The sequence below is a fragment of the Notolabrus celidotus genome, chromosome 20 (assembly GCF_009762535.1).
Source record: "Notolabrus celidotus isolate fNotCel1 chromosome 20, fNotCel1.pri, whole genome shotgun sequence".
Taxonomy (NCBI): Eukaryota; Metazoa; Chordata; class Actinopteri; order Labriformes; family Labridae; genus Notolabrus; species Notolabrus celidotus.
The window spans coordinates 15,961,408-15,982,399 of record NC_048291.1 but is presented as its reverse complement, the minus strand read 5'-3'; the positions used below and the strand labels follow the sequence as shown (position 1 = coordinate 15,982,399).

The 20,992-nt window shown below is 41.1% G+C and overlaps 1 protein-coding gene across 1 annotated transcript in view; it reads left to right on the top strand.

Moving 5' to 3' along the window:
• The window catches only part of brd4 (bromodomain containing 4), a 46,728-nt gene extending 26,873 nt beyond the window's left edge, over positions 1-19,855 (top strand). The window contains 20 exon segments of the mRNA XM_034710796.1: positions 4,711-5,089; positions 6,279-6,416; positions 6,508-6,643; positions 6,769-7,118; positions 7,285-7,668; positions 7,760-7,888; positions 8,739-8,969; positions 9,067-9,296; positions 10,808-11,142; positions 11,280-11,375; positions 11,462-11,857; positions 12,027-12,824; positions 12,916-13,022; positions 13,130-13,280; positions 13,393-13,523; positions 13,657-13,862; positions 16,894-17,045; positions 17,048-17,148; positions 17,151-17,186; positions 17,362-19,855. Of these exon segments, the coding sequence (XP_034566687.1) occupies positions 4,865-5,089; positions 6,279-6,416; positions 6,508-6,643; positions 6,769-7,118; positions 7,285-7,668; positions 7,760-7,888; positions 8,739-8,969; positions 9,067-9,296; positions 10,808-11,142; positions 11,280-11,375; positions 11,462-11,857; positions 12,027-12,824; positions 12,916-13,022; positions 13,130-13,280; positions 13,393-13,523; positions 13,657-13,862; positions 16,894-17,045; positions 17,048-17,148; positions 17,151-17,186; positions 17,362-17,430 (4,401 nt within the window). The 5' untranslated portion in view covers positions 4,711-4,864 and the 3' untranslated portion in view covers positions 17,431-19,855.
• The last annotated feature ends 1,137 nt before the right edge of the window (positions 19,856-20,992 follow it).

The following is a 20,992-nucleotide window of genomic DNA, read 5'->3' as shown; positions in this document are numbered from 1 at the left end:
CCCTGATAACTATTTATAAGCTTGATGTCATCGACCTAACAATTAAGGAAAGGGAATCTGCTTTGTCTGTATTAAAATTGAATGTAGTATAATTTTCAGCCAGATTGTTTAATCCAGCTCAAGCAAACTTTCCAAATAAGTTGTGTCATCTTTATCATGAACACATAATTGACATTTTCATTTTGATGATGATTTTCTTTTCCAAAACAGAGCAGCCAGTTTCAGCTGAAATGACTTCTTATGAAGGCAACTATCTCTGAAAGATACAATATCATGAAAACATAACAAGCAACTATGTTATTTGTCTTTATTTCTGTATTAAATGGTTTATGTGATATGAAAAATGCAAATTAGTTACATAGTACAACTTCTACTTGTTACAAATAAGCTGTGGTAAGTGATGTTTCACAAAAGCCTAATCAATCAATCAATCAAGCTTTATTTATTTTTATATTTATATAGCACCTTTCATACAAATCAAATGCAACCCAAAGTGTTTTACAGCGATTGGAAAACAAGAAAGAAGCGGAAATAAAACAATGGCAAGACATATTAGGGGAAATTAATAATGATACAAATAATAACAATAAAAATTAAAGTTGAAATAAAATAAAATAAAATAGAGATTAATGCCCACCAACAATAAAATATGTGTAACTAAAATAAGTTAAAGCATTGAAATTAAGAATACAAATAGTTAAAATAAATAGATTTAAAAAGGGTAAAGAAAAGAGTTTAAAATTAAACTAAGGCTGAAAATATCAATAAAACTGAGTAGATAAATTAAATGAATGAATGAATAAATAAAAAATAGAATAAGATAACAGTTAAAATTACTAAAATAATAAAGCAACATTTAAATCAATATTACAGTAAAAGGTAAGTAATACAATTGTTAAACCCTACATAAAAGCCAGACTGAATAAATATGTTTTTAGTTTACGTTTAAAAGCCTCAATATCTCTGTCAGCTCCTCTCAGATCCTTCGGCAGGCTGTTCCATAGTTTAGGAGCATAGTGGCTGAAAGGCAGCATCACCAAATGTTTTTGTTCTGCTCTTAGGAACAGCTAAAAGAGAGTAGGACATGTCTAAGGACATGAGATGGAAACCAGCAGAAGCTCTACATTTTATATGTGGAGTTCACATATAGACATTATAGCTATTGCCAGTTTGAAACTCTTTTAGTGAATGAAAAGATAAAAGAAAGATCTCAAGATTACAATAACTACTGTGGTAATGGAAAAAAGACCAGAGGGTACATTTTTTCATAAAAGTTACATAAAATGACACAAGCTGTTATAGGTCATCATCGAATAGTTAAAAATGTTCTCTTCTCTGATTTACTTTAGCTATTTTTTTGTTACAGATCTTTGTATCTTGCGTTAATTCAGTTTCGCTTGGCAGAGGCGGTCTTTTCCCATCAAATGTACCTTATACGTTTTAAGGTTTGCTGTATCGAGCACCAATGCATGTTTGTGTGCCTTGGGACCAAACATCAGGGCTTGTTTGTTTTGGTCTTATTTGTGAGTTATTTTTGCTTCCTGCCACTTAAGAGCCATCTGCGTTGGCCAGTGCTGCTTCTTTTCATGTTTTCTCATTCAACATCCTGGTCAGTTAGTCACATTCTCCGCTGCGTTTTAGTGCCTGGGGAGGCGAAGGCAGCGATCATGTGGTGTGCTAACTGCTTGCCTCTTCTCAGAAAGTGACTCATCAAGAATGAGACGAGTCACAGATCTATACAGTGGTGTGTGTTTTATCTTTAAGGCCCTTTCATGGGGGTTCATTTCAGCATGCAAGGCTGCGAGACTTGTCTCTTTTGAGGCGTGATTGTAAAACCTCATGATAAGTGCATTAATCTGTTACATTTTATCTTTTCCAATCTATTTTAAGGCAATTCATCTCCAAATAATTATTTTAGCCTTGTGTTTGTCTGAACAGCCTTTCAGGGTATCTTGAATGTGATGTCCCTGGCAGGCTGGGAGAGAATGTTATATAGGACTGAGCACTAAATGATGGAACATACAGTCTTTTTTCTGCTTGATGATGCAGTGTTGGCTCAAATCTCAAAACAGTCCCTGGTCCTGAGACAGCGTGGGAACACAAATATGTTGTAACAACACTCGCGCAAAAATTTACCATCAAATATATTGCAGATCTTTTTGTATGTAATGGATCTGATGTAGGTAGATGCAGGGTTGCCAGGTTTGAGGTTTTGGGCTAAATAAAAAGGGGCATTTCGACCAAGAGTTCCGGGGTCTTTTAGCCCCCAGAACTACTTTACCCTGAACTAAAAGGTTCTGTGCCCCCCATTGTTGTCTGCGTTTCGACCACGGGCTGTAGTCCCGGGTAGATTGTGCAGATCAGGCCAGTGATGTATGGAGGGGGTAAAAAGGTAAATGCACCACACCACCAGACCAGTAGAGGGCAGTTAGACAAAGACGAATGCCATTCATCACAGATGACACCATAGAAGCAGACGGACAGGCAGGTATCATGATGAGCAACACAGCAGTTAGCCTGTTGGCATGGAAGAGACTGTTTTAGATGGTGCTACATTTAATCACAGATGGATTCACTGAATCAACACGTGAGAGGAGATAAGCGTGAGAAGCAAAGACGTGTCAACGCAGCTTTAATATCTATTTGAACTCAAACAGCCGTGGCAGACATCGGCTGGTGTTTTGGTTTAAACCACGACCCTGTTAACTGCCGGATGTATCCCTCATGAGCGTCTTTAGACGATCATTAAATGCTGATCATTAAATATACATTACCCGGAAACCCCTCTGTGTTTCAACAGCTTTGTAAACTCCACAAACATTTACGTTCAGCTGAAGGTCTCCAGTTTACAGGGTCACTTTTAAAACCATAACACCGGGAGAGACTCTTTCACGGTGGGTTTAGAGAAGACCACTATTACAAGCTTTTAAATCAAGTGAATCACAGCTTCTTCTTTTGAAAAGTACACACACATACAGAAAAGATAGAACAAATAAAAACTAATGAAAGAAAGAGAAATCAAGTGAATCACAGATGTGTGTGATGTTGTTGTGGACGGCGGGCGGAATAACAACACTGCGGTTAATCTACCAATCAGACACGTTCAGCATTGCAGGCCCTGCCCCCCGAAAGCCCCAGGACCTTTGAAAAGTACTACCCCTGGGCTTTAAGGGAGGAGATTATCTACCCCTGAAATAAATATAGACCCTGGCCTGGGTCCACCGGTTGAAACGCACGTAGTTCCGGGGTAAAGTCCCTAGTTCAGTGGTAAAGTTCCTCTGGTCGAAAAACGCCTATAATAGACTGTTTAAACCCGTATTAATTATTTAGTACGTGTTAGAAATACAGTGAAGCAACATTATAATGTTTGAAATCAATGAATTAAAGCATATTAAGTAAAAACAGTTCATTTATGTTGTCCAACAGGGAAGTAGAAGAAAAAGAAGAAGAAAAAAAAACTTTACATGTGCGATACCATACAGCCCATGAAATAAGTTATGACATTTAGGAAGTAGATGAAACAACTGTGCAGGGAAAACCAGCTTTCAGTGCTGGTATATTGACCATTAATGCTGTTCTTTGTTATATATTGCTATACATTTGACAGTGGTAAAAATACTGTTGAGTTTCTGCTGCAGATGGCCTGCTGCATTGGACGTGCCAGACTTCAGCTGCTACAACTCCTACTGTCCATCTTACCACTATCATCCCTCTCTATCCCTCTTTTCAACCCCAACTCTGTCGAGGCAGACGGCGGTCTAACACGTCTGGTTCTAGTTTTTCCTCGCTGCTGTAACTAGCTAAATACTGCAAAGTGCTCTGCTCATGTTGGATTAAGATGAGATAAGACAGAGTCCTGTCTGCAAGATGGGACTGGATCTTATCCAGTCTTTATGTTAGTTCTTTGTTAATAACATAAGAGTACGGCCTCTGTTTGTAAAGCATTTTGAGATAACATTTGTTTATGATTTGGTGCTATATAGATAAAGATTGATTGACATTATATTTTTAAAGCAATATGGCCTGGCAGGGGTTTGAATTCTGGTATTGGGGTGGTTTTATTAACTGTTGGGCTAGTTTTTGGCTGGTTTTCATTTGCCATTGTGCTGGTTTTGTTGACCTTGGGTAGATGGAGAAGCTCTGTAAAACAAATAGCAGTCATACTTTTGAATTTATAAATGTCAACAGTAATGTGATATCAGTGTTGTTGTTTCAAGTCAAGAATATGCATGGTTTTCCTGGGAGGTATCAGTGAGTGTTTTTTTACTTCCAAAGTAGACTCAACATAAATTTAAGCACATTCTGTGCCCCCCTTGCTTAGTCAAGTTTCTTTTACATTTTGTAAAAAAAAATTCCCCCTGCTGCCAACTCAACGTGGATGTTTTGAATTCAAAGTTTATCAAAATGCAGAGTGAGATTTTACATAACTTGAGCAGTATAATATTCCCTGAGTTTCTCTTACAGTATTTAGGCATCACCCGAAACCATATAATAGACGTATCACCTTTAATTAAAATCAATGTAAAGACAAATCAAAGCAGCTTTTTTGAATTGCATAATATGTGTTATTCAGTGACTCTTGTTTTAGCTGCCCTTGATGGATAAACTTGATAGTCTCATCCCCGTCCAACGTGAACAGATTTCAGTGAATTTCTCTAAAGTGTGTGTTTATTGACGTGCTAATGACACTGTGCTCTTTTATCTCTTCAGAGAGTCCAGCGAGGAGTGCAATGGGATCAGCGGGGCTCTGTCAGTGGAGTCTGTACCAGGGCCAAGACTAAACTGGTGTCCTGCCAACACCACTACCCCTGCCCCTGCTCCAGCTCCCGCTCCGGGGCCCGAGCCCACGCCCAACCCTGGTAGAATGGGAGACGGCGTGGATGCAGCGCAGATGTCGGGCAGCAGCAGCCAGGGGCAGGCCCAGTCATTGGGTACCCCCATAGCCCCAGAGTGTATCGATCCCAGTAGGCCTAAGCGCCAGACCAATCAACTGCAATACCTGCTAAAGATGGTGGTGAAGACCCTCTGGAAGCACCAGTTTGCCTGGCCCTTTCATGCACCGGTGGATGCATTAAAACTTAACTTGCCTGTGAGTACCGGCTTCGTCTGTATGTTGGCAAAGCTACATAAAGCAAACATTTCAACCACACATCAGGTATCACACACAAACTGTCACCTGGCTGCATCTGCAGCTGCACAAATATTAATTTCTTACATGTGATGATATGTGTTCATTACAGCGTGCAAATTCAAAAGGGCAATTGTGATACTGCAAAGAGCGTGCAGTGCAGTTTAGGGATGCAACAATTAGGGATTTTGGTGGTACGATTATTGTGACAGAAATAATCACGGTTTCACGTACCCGATAATTATGCATTTAATTTACCAACAGTTTTTGAGGGTCCTTCCTCAGATTATTTAGTGACAAACACATTATTTGTGTTCTGAAGTATTCTTATGTACCAGTTTTTCATGAAACTGTGAGCAGACACAAACAGTGACAGCTGACTGGTGGAATTGATTCCTCCACAGGTTGAACGTGCACTCAGAGATCAGTGTGTTATGTTTTAATTGCCGGACACAGGTGTCGTAGGGACAACCTCACCTGTAGAGAATGAAATAGGGTACTCCGCGGAATGTTTATAACACGTCGATGTAATGTTGCAGTTAAAAATGAAAACAGTGTTCTTCCTGAAAACACCATCTGACTCTGACGGGACCTGGGGCGTTACAGAAATGGGTGGAGGATGCTGCCTCACACTTTAAAATGATGGAGAAACTCCGCACAGGTGTCACTCATTCTTCTTTTACAAGTTGCACCGTGCATAATGTACCGGCCCCTTTTTGACAGAGACATTAGAAAAACTCAGTGTAGTGGGGCCTTCATGATTAGATTAATCTTGGCACTTTTAAGTGCAGTTAATAGTGATACCCGTTAATCCCGACATCAATTTCAGGAATTATTTTCATGCTATGAGTATATATAAAAAAAAAAAAAATCGTACAAGAATGAATGCCATAATTTCACCTTTTCTCAGAGTAAACATGTTGTTCCTGCAGAGTTGAGTGAGTGTTTCTGGTAGACCTGCCTTTGCCTAAAAAAACAATAAAAAGTCATTTAAAAAACACCTTAACTAACAACTTTTTCAGACACATGTAAATGCGTCTGTCGGCAAGGGCAGGAGCCCATTTTAAGTTAGCAATGTCACCACAGAGATTTGTTTACAGAAGAATGTTTACAGATTGCATGAATTATAACTCTTTTGCAACCTTTACAGGACTACTACACAATTATCAAAAATCCTATGGACATGGGATCAATCAAGAAAAGGCTTGAGAACAGTTACTACAGGAATGCCCAAGAATGTATCCAAGACTTCAACACTATGTTTACCAACTGCTACATATACAACAAGGTAACATAGTTGAAATGCTGGAGCCATTGTGAACATAAAATGTCAAGGATGTTTTTCTGCTTGATCTAAAAGTGTTTGTCTCCCTCTGCAGCCTGGAGATGACATAGTTTTAATGGCTGAAGCTCTGGAGAAGGCTTTCCTTCAAAAGGTCACAGAAATGCCTCAGGAAGAAATTGAGATTGTTGTCATGACAGGGAAGGGACGTGGCCGTGGCCGGAGGGATGCAGGTCTGTGACAAAGATCAAGTTTTTCACGTCTAATGTTTTTTTTTTTTTTTTTTTTGCTTCTAGAGGTTCTTAAAATTTGTCTTTGTAAAGAGGATGTTTTCCCTAACGCTTGTTTTCTCATCTAGGTCTGAGCTTAAAACCAGGGGCCATCATTGATCCATCGTCCACGACTCCTCAAACACGTGGTCTGTCGAATCTCTCAGCAGCACCCCCGACCAGAGCACCAGTCCAGGGTCCGCCTTCACTACCTCCCCAGCCTTTAATGCAGGCCCTGCCGACCCTGCCGACCCTCATGCCCCCAACGTTGTCCAGCCATGCGCCGCAGCTCGGAGCTCCCTACTCTTTGGGCCAACCAGACTGTGCTCCTCAAGTTCCCATCATGACTTCTGTGCCTCCTTCTGCTCAGACCTCCCTTCCCCCAGCATCCATCCAGAGCCCTGCCCCTATGCTGCAAAATCCTATCACAATGACCAAAGTAAGTATGATTAACACAGGGTAACAGACATGGGCTGCTGGGGCACATTTTTGACCATGCTTTGAAGAATTAGGATGGTGTTTATTGAGCTTTGGCATCTCACTTTAAGTACATATTTCCTTACCCTTAAATTCTGAGCAATTTTTTTGTCTTAACCTTTTTCTAGCAAAGAAAGAGCCAGAAAAGGAAAGCAGACACTACAACGCCCACAGCAAATGACCAACTGAGTGAGTCTTCGCCAGCAGAGTCCAAATCTGGGAAGACGCTACCTAGGCGAGAGAGCGCCCGACCTACGAAACTAATAAAGAAGGATGCTCCAGATTCCCAGCATCAAATAGGCATAGGGGTAGGACTGAGTGGGCCAAGTGGAGGTCATAGCCCAAAACCTCAGGATCAGCTGGGATACTGTGCTAGTCTGGTTAGGGATATGCTGTCTAAGAAGCATGCTGCTTACGCCTGGCCTTTCTACAAGCCTGTTGATGTGGATGCACTGGGACTACATGATTATCATGATATCATTAAACATCCAATGGACCTCAGCTCCATCAAGGTGTGTTGATGAGTTTGTAACAGTATCATAACATATACAAGAGAGGTTTTGTGTTATGACAGATATTTAATATTCTTGATTTGTTGCATAGGCTAAGCTGGAAAACAGGCAGTACCGGGAGCCACAGGAGTTTGCTGCTGACGTTCGATTAATGTTTTCAAACTGCTACAAGTATAATCCACCAGACCATGAGGTGGTAGCTATGGCACGTAAACTACAGGTAAATGAAGTCTAAGATGCAAACACTGGTACTTTGTTGAATTGGGTGGGTGGTTCATAAATGTGGACTTGAATTTATCTTTTTGAAAGATAGTTATGTCATCAGCCATCATAATAGTTAATCTGATCACCTTTTATTAGGAGAGTGCTACATCAAAACATTCTATTGTTAGTTAATGGGTCTTGCACAGCACTCATCTTCTCAGGCCTGCATCAGCTAGCTTGCAAATCTCACTCAGAGATAAGCTAGCAAACATGAGTGTATGTTACTATTTTGGCTACAAATTTCAAACAAAACTTATTGAAGAGCCATATTTGATTAAATATACTGTATTTAAGAAGAAATTATTGCTTATATTTTACAGGTAAACCAAAAATACTTATGTAAGTAAGTTAGTAAAAATGTATTTATATAGCACTTCTAAAACGCTCGGTTACAAAGTGCTTCACAGGCACGAAACAATAAAAACAAGCAAGACAGAAACAAAATACATATGCAGAAATAATCAGACAAACAAAGCGATAGACAGACAGCAGTAGAGGTTTGATGGGAGGTTCTATGAAGGCCTGAGTATACAAATGTGTTTTGTCATTTTTTGAAGCTATAAACAGACTCAGCAGACCTGATGGCTTGAGGGAGCAAATTCAAGAGGGAGGGGGCATAGATGGAAAAAGCAAGATTTGAAAATGCACCTAGTCATTGTACTGACTACGAGCTTAGTCAAGTAACTAAGAAGTAGATAAACTCTGTAACTTGTAATTTAATTGTTAGGTTGTTTAGGTTTAGTAGTGACCAGTTTTTCCCACCCAAAAGGTTTCTGATTTGTGTGTGTTTTCCGTTTCCTCTTCAGGATGTCTTTGAGATGCGCTTTGCCAAGATGCCAGATGAACCCGAGTGCAAGCCTCTGGTTTCCACCCCAGCTCCTACTCATCACCATCCTGCCCCTGTTAAGCCCCAGCCTCCTCTTGCCCATGTTGCCTCATCTTCAGACAGTTCCAGTGACTCGTCCTCTGAATCGGAATCTTCCACAGATGACTCCGAGGAGGAAAGAGCACAGCGATTGGCAGAGCTTCAAGAACAGGTCAGTGTGCAGCTTAAGTTTAGGAGTGGTGGCAAACATGTGGTCCAGCCAACCCTGGTTGCCTTTTGTTGAGAATCGATCTCCTCTCTTGACACAGTTAAAGGCTGTCCATGAGCAGCTGGCTGCCCTGTCCCAACCACAAGCCAGCAAACCAAAGCGAAAAGAGAAGGATAAAAAGGAGAAGAAAAAAGAGAAGCATAAAAAGAAAGGAGGAATGCCTAGCCTTGTTGAAGAGATCCAGGATGCTATACCTGTGTCCCAGCTGTCCAAGAAGACAAAGACAAGTAACAATAACATCAAAGAAGTTGTACCCAAGAAGAAACCCAGGTCAGTATTTCACTTTTATCCATCTTAGATCTTAAAGCTGGGCTTGGTTATCAGATTTAGATACACTTTTTGTTATACTGGTTAAAATGATCTTTATGTCCTGATGGCAATCAATATATGATGTGTTCTTAAAAAAGAGCAAAGAAAAGCTGCTATCTACAGCCGGAGTAAACCTGGGAAAACACCAACCAATGAGCCTTTTTTGGGTGCCAAAATTTTAAACCATTCAATCAATCAATCAATCTTTATTTGTATAGCACCAAATCACAACAAACGTTATCTCAAGACGCTTTTACAAACATAGGAGGTCTAGACCACACTATGTCAAATTATGAACAGAGACCCAACTTCAAGACAGGGTAAGACTCAGTCTGACCCCACCTTAATCCATCATGAGCATTGCACATCGCAGTATTTAGCTAGTTACAGTGGTGAGGAAAAACTTCCTTTTAACAGGCAGAAACCTCAGGCAGAACCAGACTCATGTTAGACAGCCATCATGCCTTGACCAAGTTGGGTCTGGAAAGACAGATAGAGGGGAGTAAGAGAGAGAGGTGATAGTGATGAGACGAGTCGTAGAAGCTGTTGCCGCTGGAGTCCAGCACGTCCGTATCAGCTGGAGTCCAGATCGTCCACAGCAGGAGGACGTCTACGGCAGCTCAGAGGAATCTACGAGACAATGGAGCTCAGGGACTCCAGAAAGGTCTATGGTTAGTAACTTTAATGGGACAGGCAGAGTTAAAGTAAGTGATGAGGGGGTTGGGGGGAAGGGGGTGAGCTAGGATCCCAGTGTGTCAGTGTGCCAGTTCCCCCGGCAGTCTAGGCCTATAGCAGCATGACAAAAGCTGGTCCAAGCCTGATCCAGCTCTAACTATAAGCTTTGTCAAAAAGGAAAGTTTTAAGTCTACTCTTAAAAGTGGAGAGGTTGTCTGCCTCCCGGACCCTGACTGGTAGATGATTCCAAAGGAGAGGGGCCTGATAACTGAAGGTTCTACCTCCCACACTACTTTTAGAGATTTTAGGTACAACTAGCAAGGGGGGGCGTCATTTTGGAGGAGCTCTGAGGGAAGAGGGGAGGGGTTAGACGGAGTCATGAGGACATGCGACATTCAAATTTATGCTAGTTTTCCGAGACTGCCAACCCCAGCTTTAAGCGTAATATTTCATAATTCAGTATTACCCTTCCTCAGTTTATTACCCATCCACTTCTTCTTCTTTCATAATCAAGCTGTAATTTGTGATTAATTCCTCATAGTGGGCAATCTTGATAGATTTTTTTCATGTACCTGTTATTTTTGTCCCCAAATGATTTTCATGCCCCACAGATTGCTGGAAATCAATATATAGTATTATGTCCTTTATACTGTATATAATAAATCTGTCTGCGTCTAGAAGTATAACACATAGGCATTAAATATTTATATAGTACAACTTAGGTGCATTTTCAAAGAAAGATTGTGTTAATATACAAGCAACTTTTCATGTAATATTTGATTTTGATTTCTTTGTAGTAAAAAGGAAGGGATGAAGAACAATCATTCCTCCAGCCTACAGCCAGTTCCTAACCTAGAAGACGACCTGGGGACTGCTGGGTCATCAGCTTCAGGGGAAAAGTGCAAACCTATGACTTACGAGGAGAAGAGGCAGCTTAGCTTGGACATCAACAAGCTTCCTGGTGACAAACTAGGCCGTGTGGTTCATATCATCCAGTCCAGAGAGCCTTCACTTAAAAACTCAAACCCAGACGAGATTGAGATTGACTTTGAGACACTGAAGCCTTCCACTCTACGTGAACTCGAGAGATATGTGTCTTCCTGTCTGTCTCGTAAGAAGAAAAAGGTTGCAGGTGAGACATTTAAAGAAACAAGCAATTCTCGCTCTTGCTGGCTGTACAGATTAGTAAGAATAATGTCCCCTAGTAAATCAGCATTTTGAGATTTAATCTTGATATGCATGAACCCAAAGTTTGTTTTTTTTTGGTAGTTGAGAAGCCTGTGGAGTCTATGGCTACCTCCAAAAAGACTGGATCCTCCTCAGACAGCAGTGGCTCCAGCACAGATAGTGAAGCAGAGGCGACAGGTGACTAACCTCAAATTGTGTTGCTCTTTAAATCTTCATCATAATCAGGAAATTAAGTACCATCTCTTTTCTTCACTCTTTTTCAGGAACAATAAAGCAACAAAAGAAAAAGATCCAGTCATTGAAGGAGGGGAAAAAGATGCACTCGCACGTTCAGAGTGGCCAAGCTCAGATGGGGCTTCATTCCCAAGCTGCAGGACTCCAGTCGAGCAGCCAATTGAAGCACCTTCAGCAACAGCACCAACCATCCCCTGCAGGCTTTATTGTCCCCCCTGTAGCTGCTCTGGAGTCTTCACAGTTACTGGAGACAAGTTTTGAGTCCTTGCCACCCTTTGGTGGTCAGCCCCTCATGCATCTGTCCCACCACACGGGCAACTCCTCCACCTCACCTGTACCTCCACATCTCAATGCTCATTCTGCTGCGTCAGTGTCTCCTGAGACCCACCCCTTCCTCAACCAGCATCCCATCCTCACATCTCCAGGTAAAGCTTATTGGTATACTAATGGCTACTTCTAATGTAATAGCAAATTTTATTAAGTAAACGTGTCAGCGATCACCGAGAATTCTTGAGGGGGAAGATGGTCAGTCGAAAAAGATACATTCATTGGGTGTTTTGCTTCTTCTTTTTGTCCTGACTGTGGACTCTGTAGCCCTGCATATTTCCATGCCTCAGCAGCCTTCTCGACCCAGTCACAAGGCAGCTCCACTTCATCCCAAACCCCCCCAGCAGCAACCAACAACTCCCCAACAGCAGCCAACCCTGCAGCAGCCGCAGCAGCAGCAGCAGCAGCAGCAGCAGCAGCAGCAGCAGCAGCTCCAGCCCCAGCCCCAGCCCCAGCCAGCAGCACCGCCACAGCATCAGCTCCCCCCTCAGATCCTCCAACCCTCTCAGCCCCTGCATCAACGGCCCATGTCCCCTCCAACACTCACACCCCAGGGCTTGCTGTCTTCCCAGCCTCCCCAGATGCTGCTTGAGGATGATGAAGAGCCAGGGTCTACGACGCCTCTGAACCAAGTACAACTGTACCTGCAGCAGTTCCAGCAAACCCGTCAGTCTCAACAGTCCATGCAGTCGCTCCAGGCGCAGGCACGTCAGCAGCAGCAACACCCGCAACCAGGACAGACGTCTCTCCTACAGTCTGTTCAGACACAATCACAGATCCCCTCCCAACCCACACTGCCTCCTCCACAGCTTCCTGTTCAGTCCCAGACTCAACCAGCCCCATCACATCAGGTGCCATCCCAACAGATGCCTCTACACCAGGCCCGACACATGCAGCACACTCAGCAGCAGCAACTGAACTATCAGCAGGGTCCTGGACTAGCTGGTCAGTCCCAAGGATCACAACACAAGATATCCATGCCCACCAACAAAGCACATCAGATCATCCAACAGCAGCAAGAACAGCCCTCCCCTCGTCTGACTAAGGCTGACCCTTACCACACTGGTGAGTCTGGGAAGACAGTAAAAACATCCACTTTTTCATTTGTTGTGAGGTTAACTGTTTTGTTTTTGTACTCCTTCCCTTGTTTTGACAGGTAATGCAAGGGACAACCCTTCCCCTTTAATGATGCATTCCCCACAACTCCCTCAGTACCCACCTGTCTCTCACCATTCTCCCCTTCACAACATGCAGTCCAAAAAGGTGAGACGTGTGCACAAGTTGGACACAGGCATGTGAAAACATCATTAGCCCAGGACTAAACCCCCTCTAAGTATTATGTCTTTCTTTTTTAATTTGCTGTATTGCAGCAGAGGGCCCCTGGGAGTCAAGGTGGAATAAAGGAGGAGAAACTTCCTTTATCACCAGTGATGAGAGGAGAGCCATTTAACCCTGAAATGAGACCAGAACATAACAAACATGCTGACAGCAAGTCTTGTCAACCAGCCCATGGCCAACAAAGTAAGTACCAGGAGTTCTTTTTCTCCCAGGTGTTTCAAAATGAAATGCATATAAAGGAGTTGTGTGTGGTATTGAGACAGTGCCTGTGTGTATTCTTTCTTGCTCTGAGTAGATGTGAAGTCCATGGAAAGTTCACGACCCGTCATCCGCTCCTCTGAGCCCAGTGGGCCACCTTCCTCTCTGCAAGACAAGGAGAAGTTCAAGCAGGAGTCTAAGGCCCCTGTCACCTCCAAAAAAGTACAGGTAGGTGTAACAGTCCCTTTTTAATGTTATTTATTTGAGACCTTTATTGGACTTCATCTTGTAAATTATGATTTATTATTTGTTTAAGAATCATTTCACACCATCCTCTTTGTCTGTGTGTGTTCTTTCTCAGGATGTGAAACTGAAGAATATGGGCTCATGGGCCAGCCTGGCACAAAAGTCCACTTCTATGCCGCTATCTGCAGTGAAGTCATCAAGTGACAGCTTTGAGCAGTTCCGGCGTGCTGCCCGGGAGAAAGAGGAGAGGGAGAAAGCACTCAAAGCTCAAGCTGAGCAAGTAGAAAAAGACAGGCAACGCAGAGAACAGGACAAACTACGGTAAGGTTGCCTGGAAAATTTGGGAAGAAAATATTCAGGCAGCTGCAATATTTAACCTAAAAAAGTTTGCCTCAACAAAACTAGCACTGACATTCTTTTTTACCAGCAAGTAGGGCTAGTGTGCATTTATTATGAGCTGGTAGAAATACTTGAGAGGTACTTGAGAAAGACCCAGGACAATAATGTGATGTACTCTGCCCCCTTGTGGTCATATTGTGGGAATGCAGCAGCCACTGAGAATCAGTAGAAATCCTGGACTCCAGAGTGGGTATACTACGAAGCACGATTTGTGGTCATCAAGGTAACTTCAGGGTTAACTCTGGATTTTCAGTACTACGACGGGGGTTCACTCCTTACCAGGGTAGATAACAATGGTTACTCACGCTGAACTCCTAACCTGCTTTGGGGCAGGTTATGTTCAGGATCAGAGATCAGTTTCTAGACCACGCCAACCACTGACCAATCAGCTCGCTCGATCACGGAGCTCTGTGAACTGATCGCGAGGGGAGAGAGACGGGCAGTACACTTTGTCTACCTATATGATTTTATATATGAAATACTGATGACAGTTATTGTTTGTCTTTCCTGACATCATACTTAAACAGAGTCTAAAACAGTTTGGTCAGGGGAAGTTGTTGTGCTTCATTAAATATAAAACTGCGCATTAGGGATGTAACGATACATCGCAAATCGATACAAATAAGGGTGGATTAAAATCGATTCAACATAATTTGTATCGGGATATAATTTTTAAACAGTAGAAGGCGCTATCTGCATTTCATTCCGCTTATTCAACATCATTATGTCTCTTGTGCTGCTCTCTCGTCACTCGCTGAGTGAAGGTGTTTGAAGTTTAAAGCATGTTTCAGAATCAGCTGACTGCACACAGCGGAGACACTCAGCTGGAGTGACAGGTCTCCACGAGCTCTTTTTTTCTCTGCCGCCGCACTTATTCTGACCCGGTTGCGCTCCCGGCTGACACATGACTGCGTTCACATGCTTATTTTTCTCATAAAGAACAAGTAGAAAGAAAACTGGACACTGAGTCTAAAATATGAATCTGTTCAGTTGTCCTGTTGCAGTAAATCCACGTTGTAGTCTTAGTCTTAGACCATGCGTCCGTGGAGATTATTTATAAGCCTGCTCCTCACGTTGATATTTAACTTGTTTAACATTTTGAACACCTCAATATGATCCGTAGCTGTTTAATACTGTCAGTTATATTCACTGTCATGAAAGGAAAATTTGATCTAGGGGGGAATATTGCATTTGGCATTGTTTTTAACATGGAAAACATTCGCGTTTTTTAAATTATTATTATTATTATTATTATTATTATTATTATTATTATTAATTATTAAACAATAATTCATTGTTAACATTTACAAAGATTGATCAAGAAGAATACTTGAAATTTAACTCCCTAATTTAAAGAGATTTACCTTATTTGTTTTAACATTTAATACTTTCATTTGGGAATCGTTCACTTTCCATTTCTTGATAATTGTTCTGAAATTTTCCAGCAAGGTACTTTTGTACGCTTATTTTTAGTTTTTTTTGCAAGGTACTGAAAAAAGTGTGCAGTGGTTTTATTGAGTCACAACACACCTTAAAAATGAAAAAGGCTTACTTTCTTTACAAAGAAATATAAGAGAAAAATATTTATAGCAACTGTCCATATTTGAGAATTGAAATAAAATAATAGTTATTTAAATTTTGAGTTCAATCCAGTTTTCTTCAAAATCGTTACAGAATGAGTGAGTGAATCATATCGTGAACCAAAAATCGGGATTCGAATCGAATTGTTGGCGGAGTGTATCGTTACATCCCTCCTGCACATCACTTTAAATAATGTTTTCATTTTTATTTCTCCACAGCGCTCAGTTGATACCGTCAGGGCTGCAGCCGAAACATTAGCTTTAAAACTGTCACACATGGCACAACATTGAATCAGGAAGAGAAATCAGTGTCAGGGAATAAACGGAGTTATTATTATCAGATCTATCTGCAATAAATTAAGAGAAATAAGACGTCAATACATGATTACCTCTCAGTGTTTTTGTCTTATCTCTCAGGTCTTCCTTAATTTTTCAAGCACAGCTGTGTTGATGTTAGTCTGGACGAATTCTTGGTATTTTTCTAATATCAGAGCTCTGAGTTTGGAAAATGTTGATGTGCTTACGGCAGACTTCCGTGTTTGTGGTCCTGTTGCCTTCTCCGCCTCGTTCATGTGAACGTGCTCAAGGACAATTTCCAACAGATCCGCTTCCGGTCCGTCTCCGGTCTTGCACCGGATCTGCTAGGTTTCTATTCCAGTAAATTTGTTAGCCCCCACTGGATCCGCTCCGTTGCGTTCCGGCTGCATCTCTGATCCGGCAGGTCGGAACGCAAAGGATCAGACTTCTATTTTTGCCGGATGCCGGAGCACGACGCATCAATTCAGCACAGAGCAGATGGAGTGGGTCAGGATGTCAGGCATCAAAATAAAATTAAAACATCCAGTTGATTTTCAGAATAAACACTGTTTTATCATTAGATAGTTTTTAACTAACTATGACGACAAAATGTCATTTACGAACGAGAGAGCACTGAGCCGGACCGCAGCGGATCAGAGACGGACCGGACACGGATCTGGTGGAAGTCCTGTGTCAGGATAACTCTAGATTGACTCATCAAGTTGATAACCAGCTTTGTGTGACAGCTTAGCATGATCTCCTTTGTCAGGTTCAGTGACGCTGGATCAGGAAAGATATCTGGGATATGTTGAACTCGCTTCGTAGTACACCCCTCTGAAGGAGTTGTTTCAGACAGTCAGAAAATGTTTGCGAAGTGGTTTGCAAACCTTGAAAATGAAGAGATGAAACATTGATTTTCTTTCAGTGACAGTGATCTTATTAGCTGGCCTTGTAAATTGTATTTTGGCCATTTTTTGTCTGAGACATCTGGGATGGCACCAGCTGTGAAGCCCATATGGCAACACTACAGGTGTCTGACTTCACCTGGTGACGATTATTGTGCTGAATGTTTTCAGAGGTCGAGATGACGACGACATCATAGAGCCAACCAGGAGGGTGCACGAAGAGCCACGCAGGCGTCTGGAGCAGCACATCCAAGCTCCTTCACAACAACAACAACAACAACAACAACAACAGCAGCAGCAGCAGCAGCAGCAGCAGCAACAGCAGACGCGCAGCAAGAGCCCCAGCCTACCATTCAGCAACCTCCTCAACCCCCAACACCGCCTCAACCTGCTGCTCAGAACACACTAGACCAACAGAGAGAGAAGAAGCACGTCGCCGAGAACAGGAGAGAAGGCGAGAAGCGGTGAGATACTTAACTTAATTTCTAACCTTCTCAAGAATACAAAGAATTGCAGCATAAATCAGGATCTGTCGTTTAATATAAATGTAGATGAAGTCACAGTTGTAGTTTTTTTTGTATCAGATATTTTAAAGAGATGATATTTGAGGATTTATTTTTTTTGTTTTCCTCGTTCCAGACTGCAGCAATTATTGACATGAATTTCCAAAGCGACTTAATGGCTATCTTTGAGGAGAACCTGTTCTGAAGAGAGGAGCTACTGAAACGTAACTGCAAAAAAAATGGATGATGTAAACCTTCTCTAAAGAAAGATTTGGTTGCCATGAACCACAAAGAGACACGGCCTGTGAGTGGATGTGGACTGGCAGCCACATCTCGCTCGGTCCCTGTGGACTGAAAACCCAACACATGGGGATCATCTTGATGCTTTGGATGTCATTCCTTGGGAATTTGACAGTACCTGCCTGATACGTCATAACAGGGGAAAGAGGACCCTGTTGGCACAGTTGCCTTTCTTACACTTGCTTCTTACAGTGTTTGTGGGCACAACAATAATCTGCAAGACTAAAGACATCCAAATATCTATGAAAATGCTCTGATAATGTTCTGACAGGCTGCGCAGAGGTGTTTTGAAACTGCCAGATGTCTGAGGATGTGAAGAAGACTGGTCTTTTTATGTTTTGTTTTGTTTAAATTGTTGTACGTGAACACATGACATGGTTGGGGGAGGCGACTTCCATACTGTAAATCATGTATATTTCTCAGTAGAGAAGGTACAATTTGCCTTACACCTCCTTCCTAAACAGACCATTATGCTCTGTGGCCTGCACACATGGACAAACAATAACATTTACAACCAGGAGAAGGAGCAGTGCAGAACCTTTTTTCATCCACAAGTATCTACTGTAAAGAAGTATTTTCTTATACTACAATAATTCTTTATTTTGGGTCTTTCTTTTTTCCTCTGTAGGTCTTTGAATCTTCACACCAACACACTCCACCAACTATGTCTATGCCAAACAACCCATTATCTCTTATGCTAAAATACATTTCCTAAATCATGGTAGGTAGCTGTTAACAAAACAAACCCTGAATATATGCATTATCATAGTTCAAGCAAGTATTTATCAAAAACAAAATCAAGTAAAGTCGTATCCTTTGTTTCTCGATCTAAAGCTGCAACAGGAATTTGTTAGTAGGAGAAGGGCAAGGTCCAGTGTTTCTGCGCTCTAGTTTGAATATGATTTCACTACAAGCGTTGCACCATTAAGTGTATTAAATTTTGAGACATAATGTTCAAAATGTCCACATCATTGGCTTGTAAACAACAGTCTCCCTATTGGGTTCTTCTCTTTAGACTAGGTGGGGATCCCCTTCATGTTTCCTCTTTGTCCACTCTAATAGAAACCTTCTTGTAAGGTCAGAGGTCAACAGGTAGCAGAGAACGGGACGATCAGAGGATATAACTTAACACCTTTATGTTTTTACTTAAATCACGTGTGAAAACATCGCTGAAAGGAGCTCCCTTTTTGTTTTTGCATCAAATTGTCTTCTAATTCACTGAGGGCACACTGTAGACAGTTTAAGATAAAAAGACAACCAATACAAAAGTTATGAAGCGGAAACTGCTTGAAAAAAAAACCAGTTCTGATTTTTATCTTTGTTCTTGTTCAATAATAGTGGATGTGAGTTATAATTCTGTTCTTAGAGACATTGTTTGACCGGGGATGGGTTGAAATCTGAATGCATCTCGCCCTCTTCACTTGTCTCTTTTGGTGTTTTTCTCCAGTGCCTGTATTGTATTGCAATTCTCGTTGGCTTATATTACACTTGGAAGGAGTTGGAAAGGGGTGAGTCAGGATTGGGTGGTGTAATATTTGACCAGGGAGGGAGGTTTTTGAAAGAGTTTGTGTAAAAAAAAAAACTAATAAAAAAAAGGAAAAGACAGCATTTTATATTTTACCCGTTGTCAATATTCGGGTTTTAAATTTAGTTTTAGCTGGACTTCTATGAGTGTACACACCTGACAACTTCTTTCTCTATTTGTTCAATCCGCAGATTTTAGGTAGATATGTTTCAGCGTTGCCACACTAGCGTTTAAGTCTGGTCTGTGAGTGTGACTTTGTAAATTTGGGACGGCTGTGTGACTGCGTGTTTGTTTTTGTTCAACCTTTTTTTTTTTCTTTTAACAGTGTGTGGTGCAGGGAGGCACGTCCCCAATGTAGATAAGCATTCTATTGATGAAGAGAATAAAACAGATAAACAGTACTTCAGGAGAACTTGTTTCTGTGCTTAAGTCACCTTTTTAATTTCTATGAAGTCCACCATATATGAGTATAGAACTTTATTATTAGACTGGCTTTGAAAGGTTAAAACTCACAAGTTCATTCCTTTTTAGCCTTTTTTTTCTTCTCACAATAACTGTTGGACATAATGTGCCATGAGTTCCACAGAGAATGTGCTGACCCGCAGCTCAGCCCAGAGTTTGCTTTATTCAGGTATTTTATTTTGTGTTAAATTTGTTCTGTTTTGGGGGTTTTTGTGAACCATTTTCCTCGATTATTGTTTGGTATGTGAGTGGTCTATCGAGGTCTCTGATTCAGTCTGTTATGATCATTGAATAAACTCATCTGTTTTATAGAAAATAAAAAATAAACTAAAATATGCCTCTGTTTTCTTTTTCTGTTTTGATAAAAAATGTCTGTAAATCAGTTGTGCCGCTCACTGATATTCACCCGACTCAAATTCTACAGAAGTATGGATCTTTTTAAAGTTGTCAGACCAGTTCTGGTCTGCTTGCACTTGGTCTGTAACTCTTTAAATGATGTCACTGTCTAGAGCATGACATGAATATTCAATTAAAATGACCATATTAAGGTGGCCCTGAAGTGCAAATCACTCCGGCAAGTCAGAAAACACAACGGCAAATCAGAAAACGCAACGGAATTAACCAAAGCGGAAGACGAAGGTACCCTCGGGGGTCATGACTCGTCGCTGATTGGACTGGTCTATCCTTTGACACTGATTTGCCGTAGTGTTTTCTGATTTGCCATTGTGATTTGCACTTCAGGGCCACCGTATATATAAACTATATGTAGCAATATAATTATCTAGGCGTAACTGACATTAAGCAATTATAAGTTAAATAAAATAAAAATAAAACAAACAAAAATCAAGTGAGATTAGTGTTTCAGCATCAAGTTAGTTTGTATTTTGACTGGGGTGAAATGAGGATCCATTAGGGATCACTGCCATCCTGTGGCCTCATGATGGAACTGCACCTTATTGACTTTGTTCACAGTAACTTGCATACAAAATTCACAACATATCAATTAGTCACAGATTATAACATCATGAAAAAATACGTTGGCAATAAAAACTTTTTCATTTAACCATATTGCAATATTTGCACATATATAGGCGCAATCTTAATTCATATCCTATACTCTGTCATTTAAAATTATAGTTTGTTTCTTTGGACATAAAATGTTAGTTTGATCGTTTCATGGACTGAATAATTTTTTAAATGCTTACTTCGAGCATATACTGTGTAAATTAAATCTGGTAAGTCTTTTTTGGCTAAAAAATAGTGGTTTGTGGGTTTTTTAGCCTCTGTAAGTTTAAATCATAGGGTGAAATTCAGAGACACTTCCGGTGGCCCTAGAGGACAAAACAAATTTACAAAAGATGAAACACTTTTACAAAGTTGGAGACAAATTTACATTTTGGAAAACATTTTTACATTTTATAAAACAAAATTACATCAGCAAACACTTTTACCAAGGCCAAAACAAATTTACATTTAAGAA